We start from the raw sequence: 15,144 nt of genomic DNA, 5'->3' as shown, positions 1-15,144 counted from the left end.
ACCAGTGGAATGGCAATTCCTCCTAAATCCTGTTTCACTTCATGCTGCCGTTCCTACCATTCCCACAGGCTTGCTCTGCTCCTTCGGTGCAGCCAAACAGCATCCTGTGTGCATATATGCATGTGTGGGCCTGCTGACCCTATGTCTGGGAACATGCAATCGTCTGAGGCTAAGAGAAGGAGAAACCACAGCGAGATGGATTATTGGCAGGGAAGAACAAAGCTGGAGAGCAAGGAGAAATCCAGACATTCTTGTTGCCACGATTTCATACAAACAGCTCCCTGCAAAGATTCCCACTTAGTTATCTGTGCATTCACAGAGAAACTAAATAAAATGAAACCTGGGTGCCAGGAGTCCAAATCTAAAGCACAAAATTAGAATATGGGAGAAGGACCGTTATAGAAAATCAGTCTTGGAGGTTAAAAAGCATCTACCGCACATGGGACTGGGGCTCAGAGAGAGGGCTGAGTGCATAACAGCACATGCTGCTCTTGCTGAAGACTAGAGTTTGGTTCCCAGGATGTTGAGAGCCTCACAGCTTCCTTCAACTTCAGATCCCGGGGACCTGATACTCTCTTCTGGCATCCAAAGGCACCTGCAACCATATGCATCTATCCATGCACAGACAGATTATATTTTTAAAAATTTAAAGCAGGCATGATCATGTCAGTTTTTCAGTCCCCTGGTTTACTTGGTTACATTATTATGTGTAATTTTTTATTTGCGTGTACTTCTATTTGACAGGACATTACATGAGGACAAACTTTTCTTTTCACTTTTGCCTCATTTGAAATGAAATAAGCTGAATGTGGTAGCTAGACAACAAATGAAGCCACAGAGAGTACAGAAAAGCAGGTAGATATGGGCAATATGTCCCGTTACATGGCAGAAGCCTATGTCCTATCAAAGAACAAGAATCAGGGTTTAGTGTGGTACACCAAAATCATGGAGCAAAGTGTGGAGGGCATAAGGAGATTTTGGATTAACATTTATTGCCCATCTGCTTCATGTTGGCACTTACATAACACGAATGTAACACATCACTTCTTACAACTTCATAGGCACAACAAATACTCTGTGATGACTTCTAGCCAACTTAGAGATTTTATTATTTTAATTATGTTTTTATGTGTGTTTCTCTGTGTGTGGATGTGCACACGAACAGGTGCCTGTGGAACTCGGAAGATGCTGTGGGAGTTAGAGTTACAGGCAGCGATAACTGCCTGATGTGGGTGCTGGAAACTGATCTGTGGGTATCTGCAAGAGCAGCATGGCCTCCTAACTGCTGAGCCATCTCTGGAGCCCTTATCTAAAGTGCTTTATACTACTTAATGGGCCGAAACATTAGCTTTCTGGAAAATGTTGCTATTTAAAAATGACCATTCCCAAAGGGCTTGTACTAAAATTTTATGACCCGATTTTACTAATATAATTCAGAAATTTAGAAATTAAATTATTTTTGAATTCACATCAAGCTTAAAAAAATTAAGACTTCTAGGTTTACTTTACTTAATTTAGAATCTAAGTATTAACTCACTCTCAGGAAAATGAACCTACATCTACACTCTCAGGAACATGCTGGAAGGTAGGAAATGTAGGTTTATTTTCAGGTTTGTGATGATGATGACAGTATGGAAACAGGAAACGTCACAAAACCAGAACACTTCTTACCACACTGATGGACACAAACATACATGCTCTGTGTCTAAACTCCAAGACTCTTGAAAAATAGCAAATATCGGGCGGTGGTGGCGCACACCTTTAATCCCAGCACTTGGGAGGCACAGCCAGGCGGATCTCTGTGAGTTCGAGGCCAGCCTGAGCTACCAAGTGAGTTCCAGGAAAGGCACAAAGCTACATAGAGCAACCCTGTCTCAAAAAACAAAAAAAACAAAACAGAAAGAAAAATAAAATTTATTTTAAAAAAAAGAAAAATAGCAAATATCCCTTTTCTAGGACAGACAGTTATGAGAAAAGATTCACTTAGGAATATTTACTTGTTTATATGGACCACAATGAAGGCAGCTAGTATTTAGTGAACACTCATCAGAGAACTCTATGTGAGCTGTCTGGTCGCATTTTATAGATGAAGAGGGCAAAGAGTTGTCTACATGCTGGGTAAAGGTAATAAAATGAGCATGCGCCATTATTAGGCTGTCTGGTTTTAGAGTCATTAAACTCTGAGCCACGCATTACCTATAAAAGGCTATCATTTTCAATTAGACTATATGCAGTTTCCCTTGAAATTTAATTTGTGAATAATTAATCAGTGTACATTTAATACATCATTCTGGCTTTCCCAATCCCCCATCCTGGTTTCCTCAGTCCACCGGCTTACAGGGTTGGTAGCTTTTCTGCACGCTCAAGCATGAAACTGGCCAGCATAACAAACCGAGACTATGATTCTGGAGGAAGTGCTCTCAGATCCGAGTCTTACCAGGGTCACTGCTCTCCAATGCATCTTTTCTAATTGCTTTCCACTTCTTCTTTCTCTGGTAATGTCATAATACCAAGAGTTTGTTGTGCATGGGGGCCTGTTTCACTCTTACGCATCTGAACAGGGTTTTTGCCTTTGTCTGAAAGTTATCTTCCCTCCCGGACCTCCCATCTGAAAGCCTCAGCTGTCCGAACCTGCCTCAGGTTCCACCTCAGAAGCCTCCTCCTCCAGACTGCACCTCTTCACCCTGGGTGGATCTGGATTGGATGCCTCTGTTTCTCTGCAGCCTCCTTAAATGGCACACTCACCTACGACTTCCTGTGCACACAATCCTTCTGTGTTTGTGCTTCTGCTAGAGTAAACTCTGGCTGGCAGGAAGGGAAGCACCCTGCGATGGCACAGGCCTGCCAGTGACTGGCGCTTAAAAAAGCCAAATGATTTTTGATGAAGCTCTTACAGCTTCACATTTGGTGGCAATTTACAAAACAAAGCAAACAAGCCTCTCATACAATCTCAAAAAACCCCATCTTTTCCCTACTGCTAGAGATCACAGTTCAAGAGTTTCTGGCTGTGGGACAGTCTCTGACTGTCCATCACGGTCCCCCAAGTTTAAGAAGGTTCTTTACCATCATTGTGGTTTTTTTTTTTTTTTTTTTTTTTTTTTTTGGTTTTTCAAGACAGGGTTTCTCTGTGTAGCTTTGCGCCTTTCCTGGAATTCACACCAGGCTGGCCTTGAATTCACAGAAATCCACCTGGCTCTGCCTCCCACCTGGTGAGGTTTGTTCTTTTTTTAAAACGTCCATTCTGTAAATGGAAAAGAATGCTTACTTGCATAAGCCAAGTATCTCCCCACTTTTAGGAGGAAACAGGAATTTCCTTAGAGTGCCATACTCTTCTTGATGTACAACTTAAATACGTAAAATACCATCCCTAGTTTTTAAGTCATAAAGTTCAAATCTTCACTGACATTGATATCAAAGCAGTGACATTGCATGTGTTCATGCACTTCTGTGCCCAGCTACTCACACGCAACACACATAATTAGTGCATACATAGATGATGCTGTTTTCTCCTCTGTAACTGTTTATGAAGGGAAGCATGAAGTCTGCACAGAACCTGTTTCAACATAAATAGCTCCTCTAGGAATTCATGCAGGCCTGAGCCCATCCATTCAGAAAGGAACCTGTTATCAGGTGGTGTGAGTGCAGCAGAGTGCACTCACTGGCAGATACTGAAGGAGTAACCCCATGAAGTGTGTTTGAATGACAACGGTATTGTAAAGACAGCGATATCATTTTAAAAGGAAATGATGACACATCTCTTTCTTGCTCATCAGCTCTTTCCTTTCTTCTTTCTTCCTTACCATCTTCTTACACACATAAGCATACCTAAGTGTGTATATATATATTTAAATGTATATCTGTTTAAATGTTCCTGTTTACTTTTGTTTTGCTAATTGTCTATTTTTTCATCTTAACTCATTTTAAAAACAAAGTCTCTTCATTTAGAAAACTTTTATTATTAAGTGATAAATTTTTATGAAAAGGAAAAATTGCTTTTCAAAACAATATATTGATTTATAAAGCCTCCCAAACTGTACGAGGCTTACCCAAGTTTGGTAATCTTGAGTTTTATAATTCAATTCCTATCCATCCCCAATTCCATAAATGTAAAATGTCTGTTTCATTATTTCAATGAGATTTGATACTCTCTCATGTGCTCACCTAATGTTCTGTACCACGAGACACTTAAGGGATAAGATAGTACCTACTGGCACTGAATGAATTATGTGAATTATTCTTTACACTTTTCTATCAGAGTAATACTATATCAGATATACTATTTTATGGTATGGTGAGCTCTCTGAATAGTAATGCTAGCTGTCTTTCTATTTTTTTTTAAATATAGCTTCATTTGGAAAAACTAGTCTAGAAGGCAGAAAAGTCAGAAAATAAAATTTCTCCTCTGTGTCTTACAGTAAGAATAATTACATGCTTATATATTAAAGTATCAGTACATTATTACCTTAATATTAACACAAATTGCAAAATGAGTCATCAGTGAAAAATTAAATTATGAATGCATTATGTTTTTCAAACATCCGTGCCTATTTAAATCTCTGAGGAATGTGGTCAGCCTCTGTCAGGAGTTCTAGAAAAATCTATGAGGAATTATGTTGACAGCAAATTTCAATGTCTCGCAGAGGGAAAGGGAATCTGGTTTGTTTGTATGTGGGTGTGCGGAGCTGGTCTGGCTGTGGGACTCAGGGACAGCCTGCTTGCCATTTCCAACACAAGACTTCCATCACTGTTTCAGAGGCAGCACCAGAAGCTGCCTGCTCATCTGATGCCAGATGCAGCATTCCAGAGCAAACTGTTTCTGGCTTTGTTCCTCAAACCCAAACACAGTTCCTTTGCTTTCAGCAAAACCTTGTCTCAGCAATCCCAATTGCTGACAATTTATGAGTAGGTTATGGTGCAGAGATGAAAAACTACTTTGTTATAACTGGAGTTTTATTTTTTTAATAACACAAATTTTATCTGTATGTTAGGTTTGTATATTGGTCTGTGGGTTCTTGCTTAATTGATCATATGTCTAATTAAAAGTTTTCACTTACATAAAATTATTCTTTTCAATATATTTTCTAGAGGAAGATAATACAGTGCTCCAGTTCTGAGGGCTGAGAATCTCTGGAGTCTTGCCACCACATGGGGACCTCTCAGGAAGAGCTCTGGGGCCATGGTTCTCAGTCTGTGGGTTATGACCCCTTTGGGTCACAAGGCCCTTTCACAGGGGTCGCATATCAGATACTCTAAATATCAGATATTTACATTACAATTCATAACAGTAGCAAAACTACAATTATGGCGTGGCAACGAAAGTTATTTATGGTTGGGGGTCATCACTTCATGAGGAACTGTATTAATGAGTCCCAGCACTAGGAAGGTTGAGAACCGCTGTTCTAGAGTGTATTTCATAGGTACAGACAGACACCCACTTCTAGAAATTGTTACTGGATGGAAATCAACTGTGTTTGAAGAAGAAAATGTGTCTGGTCAGTTATTAGACATATCACAGTACAGAATTCTGGAGGAAGGATGTCAGCCTAGGACAGGAAACCAGCCAATAAGCCAATGAGAACTCTGTTACTATTTACAATCTCATGGAACCAAGAGCACAGATTCAAAACATAGTTGTCATTTGGCTATAAGCCAAAGAGCAAATAAGAAGCACCAAATTGGTTGCCTTGGAAACAGAACTCATTAGTCACATTGATGGCTCTGTGACAGAAGAAGGGGCGTTTTAATGAAGTGCAAAGTGAGCACAGGTAGAGCAACTTGTGTAGGGTGATTTAGCATGTTAACCAGTGACTGAGACCAGTACCTCAGTGCAGTGGACAACGGAGGAGTGCATGTGTCGGTTATACATGAAATACAGCAGTTTGGAGATGGTTTGCAGAATCTGTTGACCCTCCTTGCAGCTTGCTCATAGGAAAGTCACTAAGCCATTAGGTCCTTTCTAGGCTTTCTAACAGCATTGACTGGTCTGAGTGACACTTCTGGTAGGCATAAAAGCACAGTAGGATGGAAGTTTGCATTGTGGATATAACTTTTAAAAAACAAAGCCTTTCCGTCAGTGGATGCAAATTAAAGCAACTAACGGCAGTTATCTCTGCTTGGCAGAGTATATGGGCAATTCTTCATTTTATGACATGGATGTTACCACACCTAGTTTAAGTAGTAAAGTATTAAACATTCTGCTCAGCAGTTCCAACATTTCAAAACTTACCTCGAAAAGCACTAATATCCCCATAGTGAACTTGAAGGACAAAGTATTTACTTCCAGTCTCTCCTCCAACTCTGAATCCAACACCTAAATCGTTACAAAACAAGGCAAACTGTTATTATACGAATTGATGCTCAAATGCATTCGAGTAGTAATTTTGTGCTGCTGGTCAAGAAGTCCTCAGGGAACAAAATGACTTACACCACATAAACTTAGCATAGAGAAGATGAAAGAAACCGCATTGGCCAGAATGTTCAGGCAGAACTCTAACAGAATCTCTTATAGTTCCCAGTGTAGAACCAGAGTGGTCTCTGGTCCTTTAACCAAACAGACCACTCATTCTGAAAGAAGCAGGGGGACAAAATTCTGTCCCTCTTAGCCATTTAACAAACATATGAAAAGATTCTATTTCTGTTTAATAAATACATAACGATTTACATTTTCTAACTGATGATAGGAAATAGAACCTTGTAAGTATTTCAGAGTGACTACTTCCCCTCCCATAATAAGACAGTGTCTTAAAAGTGACACAGAGGAAACCAGTTGCTAACACACAATCCAGGTGTCTGGGAATGCCTTTACTAATTATATGGAGTTCGTTAATGATGTGTTTAAAAAATACAGACATATGATTCACAGGCAGAGGAAATGCATCTGCTCTCAAAATGTCAACACACCCGTGACAGACCTTCTATGATGCTTAGGCCTGTTGGTGGGTACATGGCAACGTGCAGGGAGAATTCTTGAGGATGTGAAGCAATGCAAAGTAGAGTTCAATTAGTGAGCTAGGGAGTGAGGGCAGATATGAGCATCTGAAAACCATCTTCCTACCACAGCACACATATTCCATGACAGAATTGTGCACCCTCTTTAATATTCTAAAGCATTTAGGCAGTAAGAGAGAGTCTGGCCATTCCCTCAGAGGTCAGAAACTATCCACAGTTTACAGGTAAAGTCAGAAAGCCAGCTAGGTTTGGCATTGCATTAAACACCTAGGTTCCAGGACTTAAAAAAAAAAATACTGTTGCTGAAACAGCAATTTATTTAATTTCTAGTGCTCTTTTGGCTCACAAAATGTTCTTGCTGTCAAGAGCCCATGTGCCTCGGGCCAAAGGTGGCTGGAGGTATACCTGATTATTTTCTAATCCAAGCCAAACTGTTTTGAGAGCAAACTACTTACTAAAGAGGTGAGAAAAAGTGGTCAGCTACCTTTCAGTGCAAAGTAGGTGACGCTGACACTTTTAATGAGAAATTGCAATATGGATCATAGGCAAGAACTTTTAGAAAGGACCGTTAACAAGCCGATGAACATGAGTTAGACTATACAAGACATTTCAGATGTACCTTTGGGGAGCCGGGTTGGGGGAGCATTTCTTGCCCAGGCATATAGAATATTGGCTTTATCTGTACAGGTTCCTTCATCACAAAACCTGGAAAAGAAAGTAGCAGTAATGACTACTTAGGTAGTGAAATATATAAACAGCACCATATTTGGGCAGATATTTAAAAGTCAAACACATCAATATATATTTATTGTATTTTTAGGCTTAATAACCTAATGAAGCCTGGAGCAATTTCTGAATGGAAGAACCACCCAAAAAGGGACATGAAACAATCCTATGTTGTGGATATACAGCCTATGCCTGGATACACTCCTATGTGAAATGCACTCTTTGCAATTAGGTGGACACCCAATCATAACTCTAAACACTGTACAACATAAGTATTGTACTGCAGCCTAATGAAGTGGATCTCTAGACAGAGACTGATAACAAGGACATCCATGTTTTGCTTTTGGGGATCAGTGATGTTATCAATACATTTTTGGCCATCTCAACAAATATGAGCCCTCAGAAGGATAAAGAAAATTTGTGCATCCACTTAAAGGGCCTTTGACTATACTACACACACACACACACACACACACACACACACACACACACACACACACACGGGGATTTTGATTATACTACACATGCACAATGCTTTAAGAAGATTGTGAACACTGGCTTCCATTTGTAAATTTTTCATGTGGTGCAAGCGCCACTTTGTCTTACTTTTCTCTGTAATGCCAAGATATTTACCTCACACAGCTATTCTCTAAATCAAATGAGATGCAAGTGAAAGCTCTTTATAAATCAAGGCACTACACATTGTAATGCACTATTTAATAAAACACTCACTTTATTAAAAAAAATACCTGCTGTGGATAGACTTAAAGGTGAGGGGAGCACTCAGAACAGAACCCACCTTCAGTTCTACCCCTGAGTCCCCCGACAGTTGTGATTCCTAGAGGTGTCCACCATCCCTTGAAAATCCAGCAGCTCATGTATAGAAACCCTTTTGACAAGGCTATGATAATGATGTATGTCAAGCAACTGTTATAGTCAGGACTTCTGGTAGACCTAATTTAATATATGGTAAGTTGATGGCAAATTGCATTGTTTCTAACAATGTTACAACCCTCAATTTCTCCTTTTATTGAATTAGATTTGTTTAAATCATGGTCAGGCTACATTTTCTTATACTGCTTTTATGTTTGTGTTTTGGAAAACTGGTGTCAAACAAGGTCAGAGGCAGGAAATAAAACAGACCATAAAGGTTGAACACTATCAAGAACAAAGAAAAATACAGCTTCTTTGGTGGTAGCTGGCTCACAAAGGGAAAAATACGCTCTACCTGTGGTTGGGAGAGATTGGAAAGGCCAAATGTTGTGGCTTCTTAAACAGATTTGAGGCTGCAGATCTAGAAATACATAGGTTACCTATACAAAAACCATCATTAAATCCATCTCTCTTTCAAATTCAGGCAGGAACTCTTGCCAGATCTCCTGCTACAAACAGGGGTAGGGTTGGAGAACAGAAAGTCAGTATAGATAGTGCTGTTATATTTCAGAATTAAGAATGAGAGACCCAGCACCAGGGGGTCCCTAACGTTACATGTAGCAAATGTTCTTGCTTCTATAAATCAGGCTACAGAGAGTCTGTGTAATGTGCATTGTAAAATGCACCAACCAGTTGTTTCTTACTGTTCACTGTCAAGTACATGCACTAAAGACGAAGGGTCATTACCATGTGAGAATTGTGTTTGGGAACAAATGTCTATGACATCCTCATGCCAAATGTGTTAAAGAGCAGAGTGTGTTGGACAGTGCCCAAAAGTATAAACATTGTCTTGGCTTCTTTGTATAATAGTTAAATAAATGAGAATGTCAGATGTGATGAACTGTATATCTTACTCCTTGTAAGATATTAAAACTTAAAGATTTGAGCAGCAATTTTCATACCTTACAACAAGGATCATAAATATACAAGTGCCTTACATCAGTGTGATGGCAGTGTTAAGATAATTGGTTTCTCTGATATGGAAGTCAGTTTTCAATGTATGACTATACAGAAGCAGATGGACATAGAACAGAGAGCATCGGTTTAGTAAATATTTCTAAGCTATACATTTATGCAATTTTGGGGGCTCAAAATGTTTCAGACACTTCGAAAAAATGAAATTGAAATATTGTAGCATGATACAAAGACCTTTTATGATCTAGAACCTTGTTATATTTCCAGAGAAAACCCTCTATTTGTGCCATGGTACTGTTCCCCTTCTCATTTCTTTGGTTTTCACAGTTCTCTTTCCTGGCAGCCTCCTTCCTAGCTCTCTGTGTGGAAAGTCTACACTCCACTTCAAGGCTGAGTTCTCGTTTTCCTCCTCAGGAAAACCTCTCTGAGTCCATCACCAACTTCCCTTCTTCAACCATAGCACTACAACAAGCCTCAGCCTGCTCATCCATCTCAATAAACAGAACAGGAGCACCTGAGGTTTTATTATATGTTTATTCCACAGTTCCACCTCCCTTCCCTTCTCTGTCTCCCCTTCTTTCCCCATCCATTCCTCATAGAGGGGGAAGGCCTCCCTAGGATAGTCAACAAAGGCTGGCATACTGAGTTGAGGCAGGACGAAGCCCCTTCTCTCCTGGATCAAGGCTGAGCAAGTCATCCCACCATTGGGAATGGGCTCTAAAAAGCCAGTTCATGTACCCAGTCCTGGTCTCTCTGCCAGGGGCCCCACGAACAGATCAAGTCACACCACTGTCATCCACATTCAGAGGGCCTAGTTTGGTCTCATACAGGCTTCCCAGCTGTCAGTCCAGAGTCTGAGAGTTCCCACTAGCGCAGGTCAGCTGTCTCTGTGGTTTTCCTCATCATGATCTTGACCCCTCTTGCACCTGAGTGTTGAGGCGGAGCCTTCTACTCTGTACTCAGAGCATCCGTGAGTCTGCCTGGAAATTAGCAAATAGGTGGTGCAGTTTGCTTCTTTCCCTTTACATGTTCAGATACTTAAACAATGGAGTTGACTAAAAGGATGCTGCATTGTCACTTGTAAAATAATAATTAAAACCTTACAATGAAAGCAAAATGTAAGCACCAGCACACTGGAATCATTACTTGCCTGGCTTCTCCTCACTCTCTTAGGAATGCTGCAAAGGGGCTGCAATGTGTAACTAAGTCAGTCCGTTCAAGCAAGTCCAAAGGTCACAGAGCTAAGCCACAACTCATAGTTCTGGCTGTCACACTTTCTTTCATCATAACTGGTGATAGTGATTTATAGGCAGAGAAAGTCTTATGAAGATAAACTGTTACTGATACCGTCAATACCTGAAGAGGAAATTTGTACTCGAAGTTCTCAAATCCAGTTTCGGGTGGGATGAACTGCTCTGACTTAATCACAAAGTCAAACAATTTCACACTCCACCTTTGTCAGATCTGAGAGAATAACAACTTCAAAAATAATTTACCTTGGGACTACAGAGATGGCCCAGTGGTTAGGAATACTCGCTGCTCTTCGAGAAAAGACTAAGTTCAGTTGATAGCACCCACACTGGGCTCACAACCGCTCATAATTCCAGCCCCAGGGCACTGACAAACTCTTCTGGCTTTCATGGGCACCAGAACACACACACACACACACACACACACACACACACACACACACACACACACACACATGAAAAAACAACTTAGTTTGTGCCTGGAGAGATGGCTCAATGGTTAAGAGTAATGACTTTTCTTCTAGAAGCCTCGAGTGTGGTTCCCAGCACTCACATGACTGTTCACAAACAGTTGTGACTCCAGTTCCAGAGACTCTGACACCCTCTTCTTGCCTCCCTGGGCACTACACACAGGTAGTACATGCAGAGACAGGCAAGCAGGCAAAAGGCCCACACATATAACTGTTTTTAAAACTTAGCTTAATTAAAACAATGTCCGTATATATTTTTAACATGTATTCAATACACAACTAAGGAATGATGAGTCACAGAAAGATATCAGGTTACTGAAAATAATCTTAACGAGTGTGAGAACTAAGTGGAGCAGGCGAAATGAGAGGTCAAAGTGATGAGTTTTGTTGGTGGCACAAAAGAGTTTTATGTTCTATTAACAAAAAATGGCATTGATAGTTTAATGGAGGCCAGAGACAATTAACATTAGAAGTTAAGATGGTTCTGGGTTCTTGGACCTTCCCTATGGAAGCCTTTTCACCTCTAACCCATGGGTTTGAATTTGTTCTGATTGTGCCAACACTGAAGAGAGCAATCTTGTGGTGTTGAATTATCTCGATAAAGCATGAATGACTGTTAAAAACACTCCCTGGCTGGACCTGTTAAAGGCTATTTGACATCTAAGATTGCTTAGGCAAGGTGGGAAATGATTTCTTTTCACTAAATAATAAAACCCAAGTCTAAATCTGCATGGCTTTGTGATAATGTCAACATGATAATGGTTAGTGTTCATTATCATCTTGACAGGATCTGGAATCACCTAGGAAACAGTTTCCAGGCACAACTGTGTGGGTTTATTTAGCCTCTGGGCATGCCTGTGAGGGATTATTTTAATTAGGTGAACTGATGTAGGAAAGCACATCTTAGCTGCCATTTGTACTATATCTTGGTCAGGGATCCTGGATCACATATACAATGAATAAAGTGATCTGAGAGCTAGCATTCATCACTCTGCTTCTGACCTCAGATGTGAAGTGACCAGAGGCTTCCAGCTCCTATTTCCTTGACTTCCCTTGCCTGCCATATGGATGTTCCCTTGACCTGTGTGTTGAAATAAATCCCTTTCCCTGAGTTGCTTTTGTAAGGGACTTTTAATACATCAATAGAAAAAGGAAGTAACTTAGGAAGGCCGTAAATTCCAGCTGGAAGGCATTAGGTATCTAGCGACCATAGCCAGAAAAGTTAACATAAAGTTAGAGGTGTTTTGCCTTTTTTTATTTGTGTTTGTTGAAACACAACATAATAATGAATGGCGTGGGTGGGATAGTGTCACCTTTCAAAATTGCACTCATCCGAGTTAAATATCCAAATATAATGAACTATTTTATAACCTATAGACTATTTCTGCTGATTCAGGTAATCCTATGTGAACTTCAGTGCAGTAGTTATGCATGCACACAGTAACTCAAAAAACACCTGATTAGAAATCTAAGAAGGAATGGTAGCAACTGGATGAACAGCATCATAGGAACAGCCCCTGAGATGCTCTCACCCCAATGAGAGGGTCAATGAAGTCTGTAAGAACAGAGGACATGCAGCCAAATTTCTCAGTCCAAACAAAGTCATCCCTTCCATGGAGGCACCATGCCAAGCAAGGTAGGTCACGGAGCTCACTCTTTCACAGCCCAGTAAGGCAGGGTTAGAAGCCCTGGGTGTGGTGACGCATGCTTTTGATCCCAGCACTCTGGAGACAGAGGCAGGCAGATCTCTGTGAATTCAAGGCCAGCCTGGTCAACAAATTGAGTTCTAGGATAGCCTGGGCTCTTATGCAGAGAAACTATGTCTTGAAAATCCAAACAAGAACACCAAACCCAGCATATCCTGGCTGTACTTTCAGGAGGGAAGGCTAAAATCTTTTTAGATTATGGATTAGCCAATAGAAAAATGTCTACCGTAAATCAAACAGTGAAGGGGAAGATGAATAGGAACCTCACTTACACAACTTAAGTAAAACATAGCTCTCTGAACAGATGAAGATAGGTTTCTTCTGTATCCCAGAATCTAATCAATATCTATATCTATCTATCTATCTATCTATCTCTATCTATCTATCTATCTATCTATCTATCTATCTATCTATCTATACATACATACATACATACATATATATATGTAAAATTCAGCTATTAATTGGCTTAAAAGGGCTTATTGGGAAATGCTATCATTTTTACTATTTTTTACAGAGAAAATATTTTCCAAGTTTCAAACAACTCTGGACTTCACAATTATAACCTATTTATATATTTTTAAAAAACCATTTAAATGGAAAATGTTGAAGGACCACTGAACTCAGTGTTGTATTTACATATCTATATCTGCATAAAATAATGATTATAAATGTTTTTTTTTTAAAAAGGTGAAGTGCAAATGTGAATTTAACAAGAAGTTTTGGATTTTCAACACTGTACACTAACTCCTTTCTTACAAATAAATATTTATGCTTCTAATAAATAAATAAATAAATGTTAAAAAAAAAAGAAAACCAAAAACAGAACAAAAAAGCCCTGTGACAACCACTAAGGCACACTTTGAACCCGAGATATTCAGTAATGTTTTATGGCATAGTGTCACTACTTTGTTGAACTCAGATGCTAACCTTATATGGAAAGATAATCAAAATCACACAGTGTGTTTCATTTAAACATATTTATTCTATGTGTATGGCTGTTATGCTGTGTTGATGTCAGAGAGTGTCGGATCCCTTGGAACTGGAGTCACTGACAGTTATGAGCTGCATATGCACACTGGGAATTGAACCCAGGTCCTCTTCCTCTGGAAGAACATCTTAACTGCTGAACCATATCTCTAGCTCCCCGAACCTCTTGTGTATTTTTTTTTTTCTAGAAACTGTCAAAATGTTTACAAGCACGGCACTAGTAACCTAAGTAGATAATACGGTGCTCCTTCCATCAACTCCATAACTACAATTATCAGCTAAGAAACATAATCATTGTTGACACAGAGCAGACACTACCTGTATTTTAACCGATGGATATAGGTTTTCTATCCTAATATAACTCAGGTACAATATTATGGTAAAGTAAAGGAAGTGGTAGCATAAGGATGTAGTTCAGTTGGTAGAGTTCTTGCCTAGCTTGTAAGAGGGTAAGGGTCCAATCCCTAAAGTGACATAAGCAAGACAAGGTGGTTTAATCCTAGCACTCAGGAGATGGAGGCAAGAATCAGGTCAAGGTCAGCAAGGAGTAGAGACCCTGTCTAAATCAATCAATAAATAATGAATAAAGGAAGATATAGACTGTTAATTCTAGTTCAGTAAAAACTTGTAACAAAAGACTACACTTAAATGCATATCACATGGTGCCTAAAATTAGGGATGGTATGAGTTTTAGAGGTTTGTTATTTTTGTTTTGCTGAGAAGGATCCTCTGTTTGTCTCATTTTTAGAAGTTTCTTTCATCAGAAGAAACAAAGTACTGAAGAAAAGACTTTGAATGTTGCCCTGGACTGTTCGGTGATGAGTGTCCGGGATGCAGAGACGCTGCCAAAGGCAGTGTATGCAAATCCTGCTTTCCACAATCATTATGATCAGGAGGCAGGCAGCAGAATGTGGCCTTATCTAGCAACCGTCATCACTAAGATAAAAAGATATTGAAATGAGTAACAGAGCGGAGTGTGTCTCATACAGGCTTATATATGCACTAGCTACTTTGTTCTCCTTCCTCAGCATCTATAACCCTGTGGAGACGGTGGCATTTAAAAAGACACAGCAGGTGGTTAATAAATAGAAGCAGTTGAAAGGGATTTAAGCTAATGCTTCAGAGGATGGAGAAGCATTCTACTACTTTAGCTAGAGAATGATGCTAAGTTGGAACAGCTGGAAATGGTCTCCTTCAGCCAGCTGG

The 15,144-nt window shown here is 39.8% G+C and overlaps 1 protein-coding gene across 10 annotated transcripts in view; it reads right to left on the bottom strand.

Annotated features, from left to right (window-relative positions):
* Positions 1-15,144, bottom strand: part of Pam (peptidylglycine alpha-amidating monooxygenase) — a 275,438-nt gene that overhangs the window by 95,734 nt on the left and 164,560 nt on the right. For all 10 annotated transcript variants that reach the window (XM_036173733.1, XM_036173738.1, XM_036173737.1 and 7 more), the window contains exons 6-7: positions 7,568-7,653; positions 6,227-6,310 (exon numbers count right to left, since the gene is read on the bottom strand). In XM_036173733.1, coding sequence (XP_036029626.1) covers positions 6,227-6,310; positions 7,568-7,653 — 170 coding nt within the window. The remainder of the gene's footprint in view (positions 1-6,226; positions 6,311-7,567; positions 7,654-15,144) is intronic.

This window comes from Onychomys torridus, chromosome 23, assembly GCF_903995425.1.
Source record: "Onychomys torridus chromosome 23, mOncTor1.1, whole genome shotgun sequence".
NCBI classification, from domain to species: domain Eukaryota; kingdom Metazoa; phylum Chordata; class Mammalia; order Rodentia; family Cricetidae; genus Onychomys; species Onychomys torridus.
This window is presented reverse-complemented; position numbering and strand designations above follow the sequence as displayed.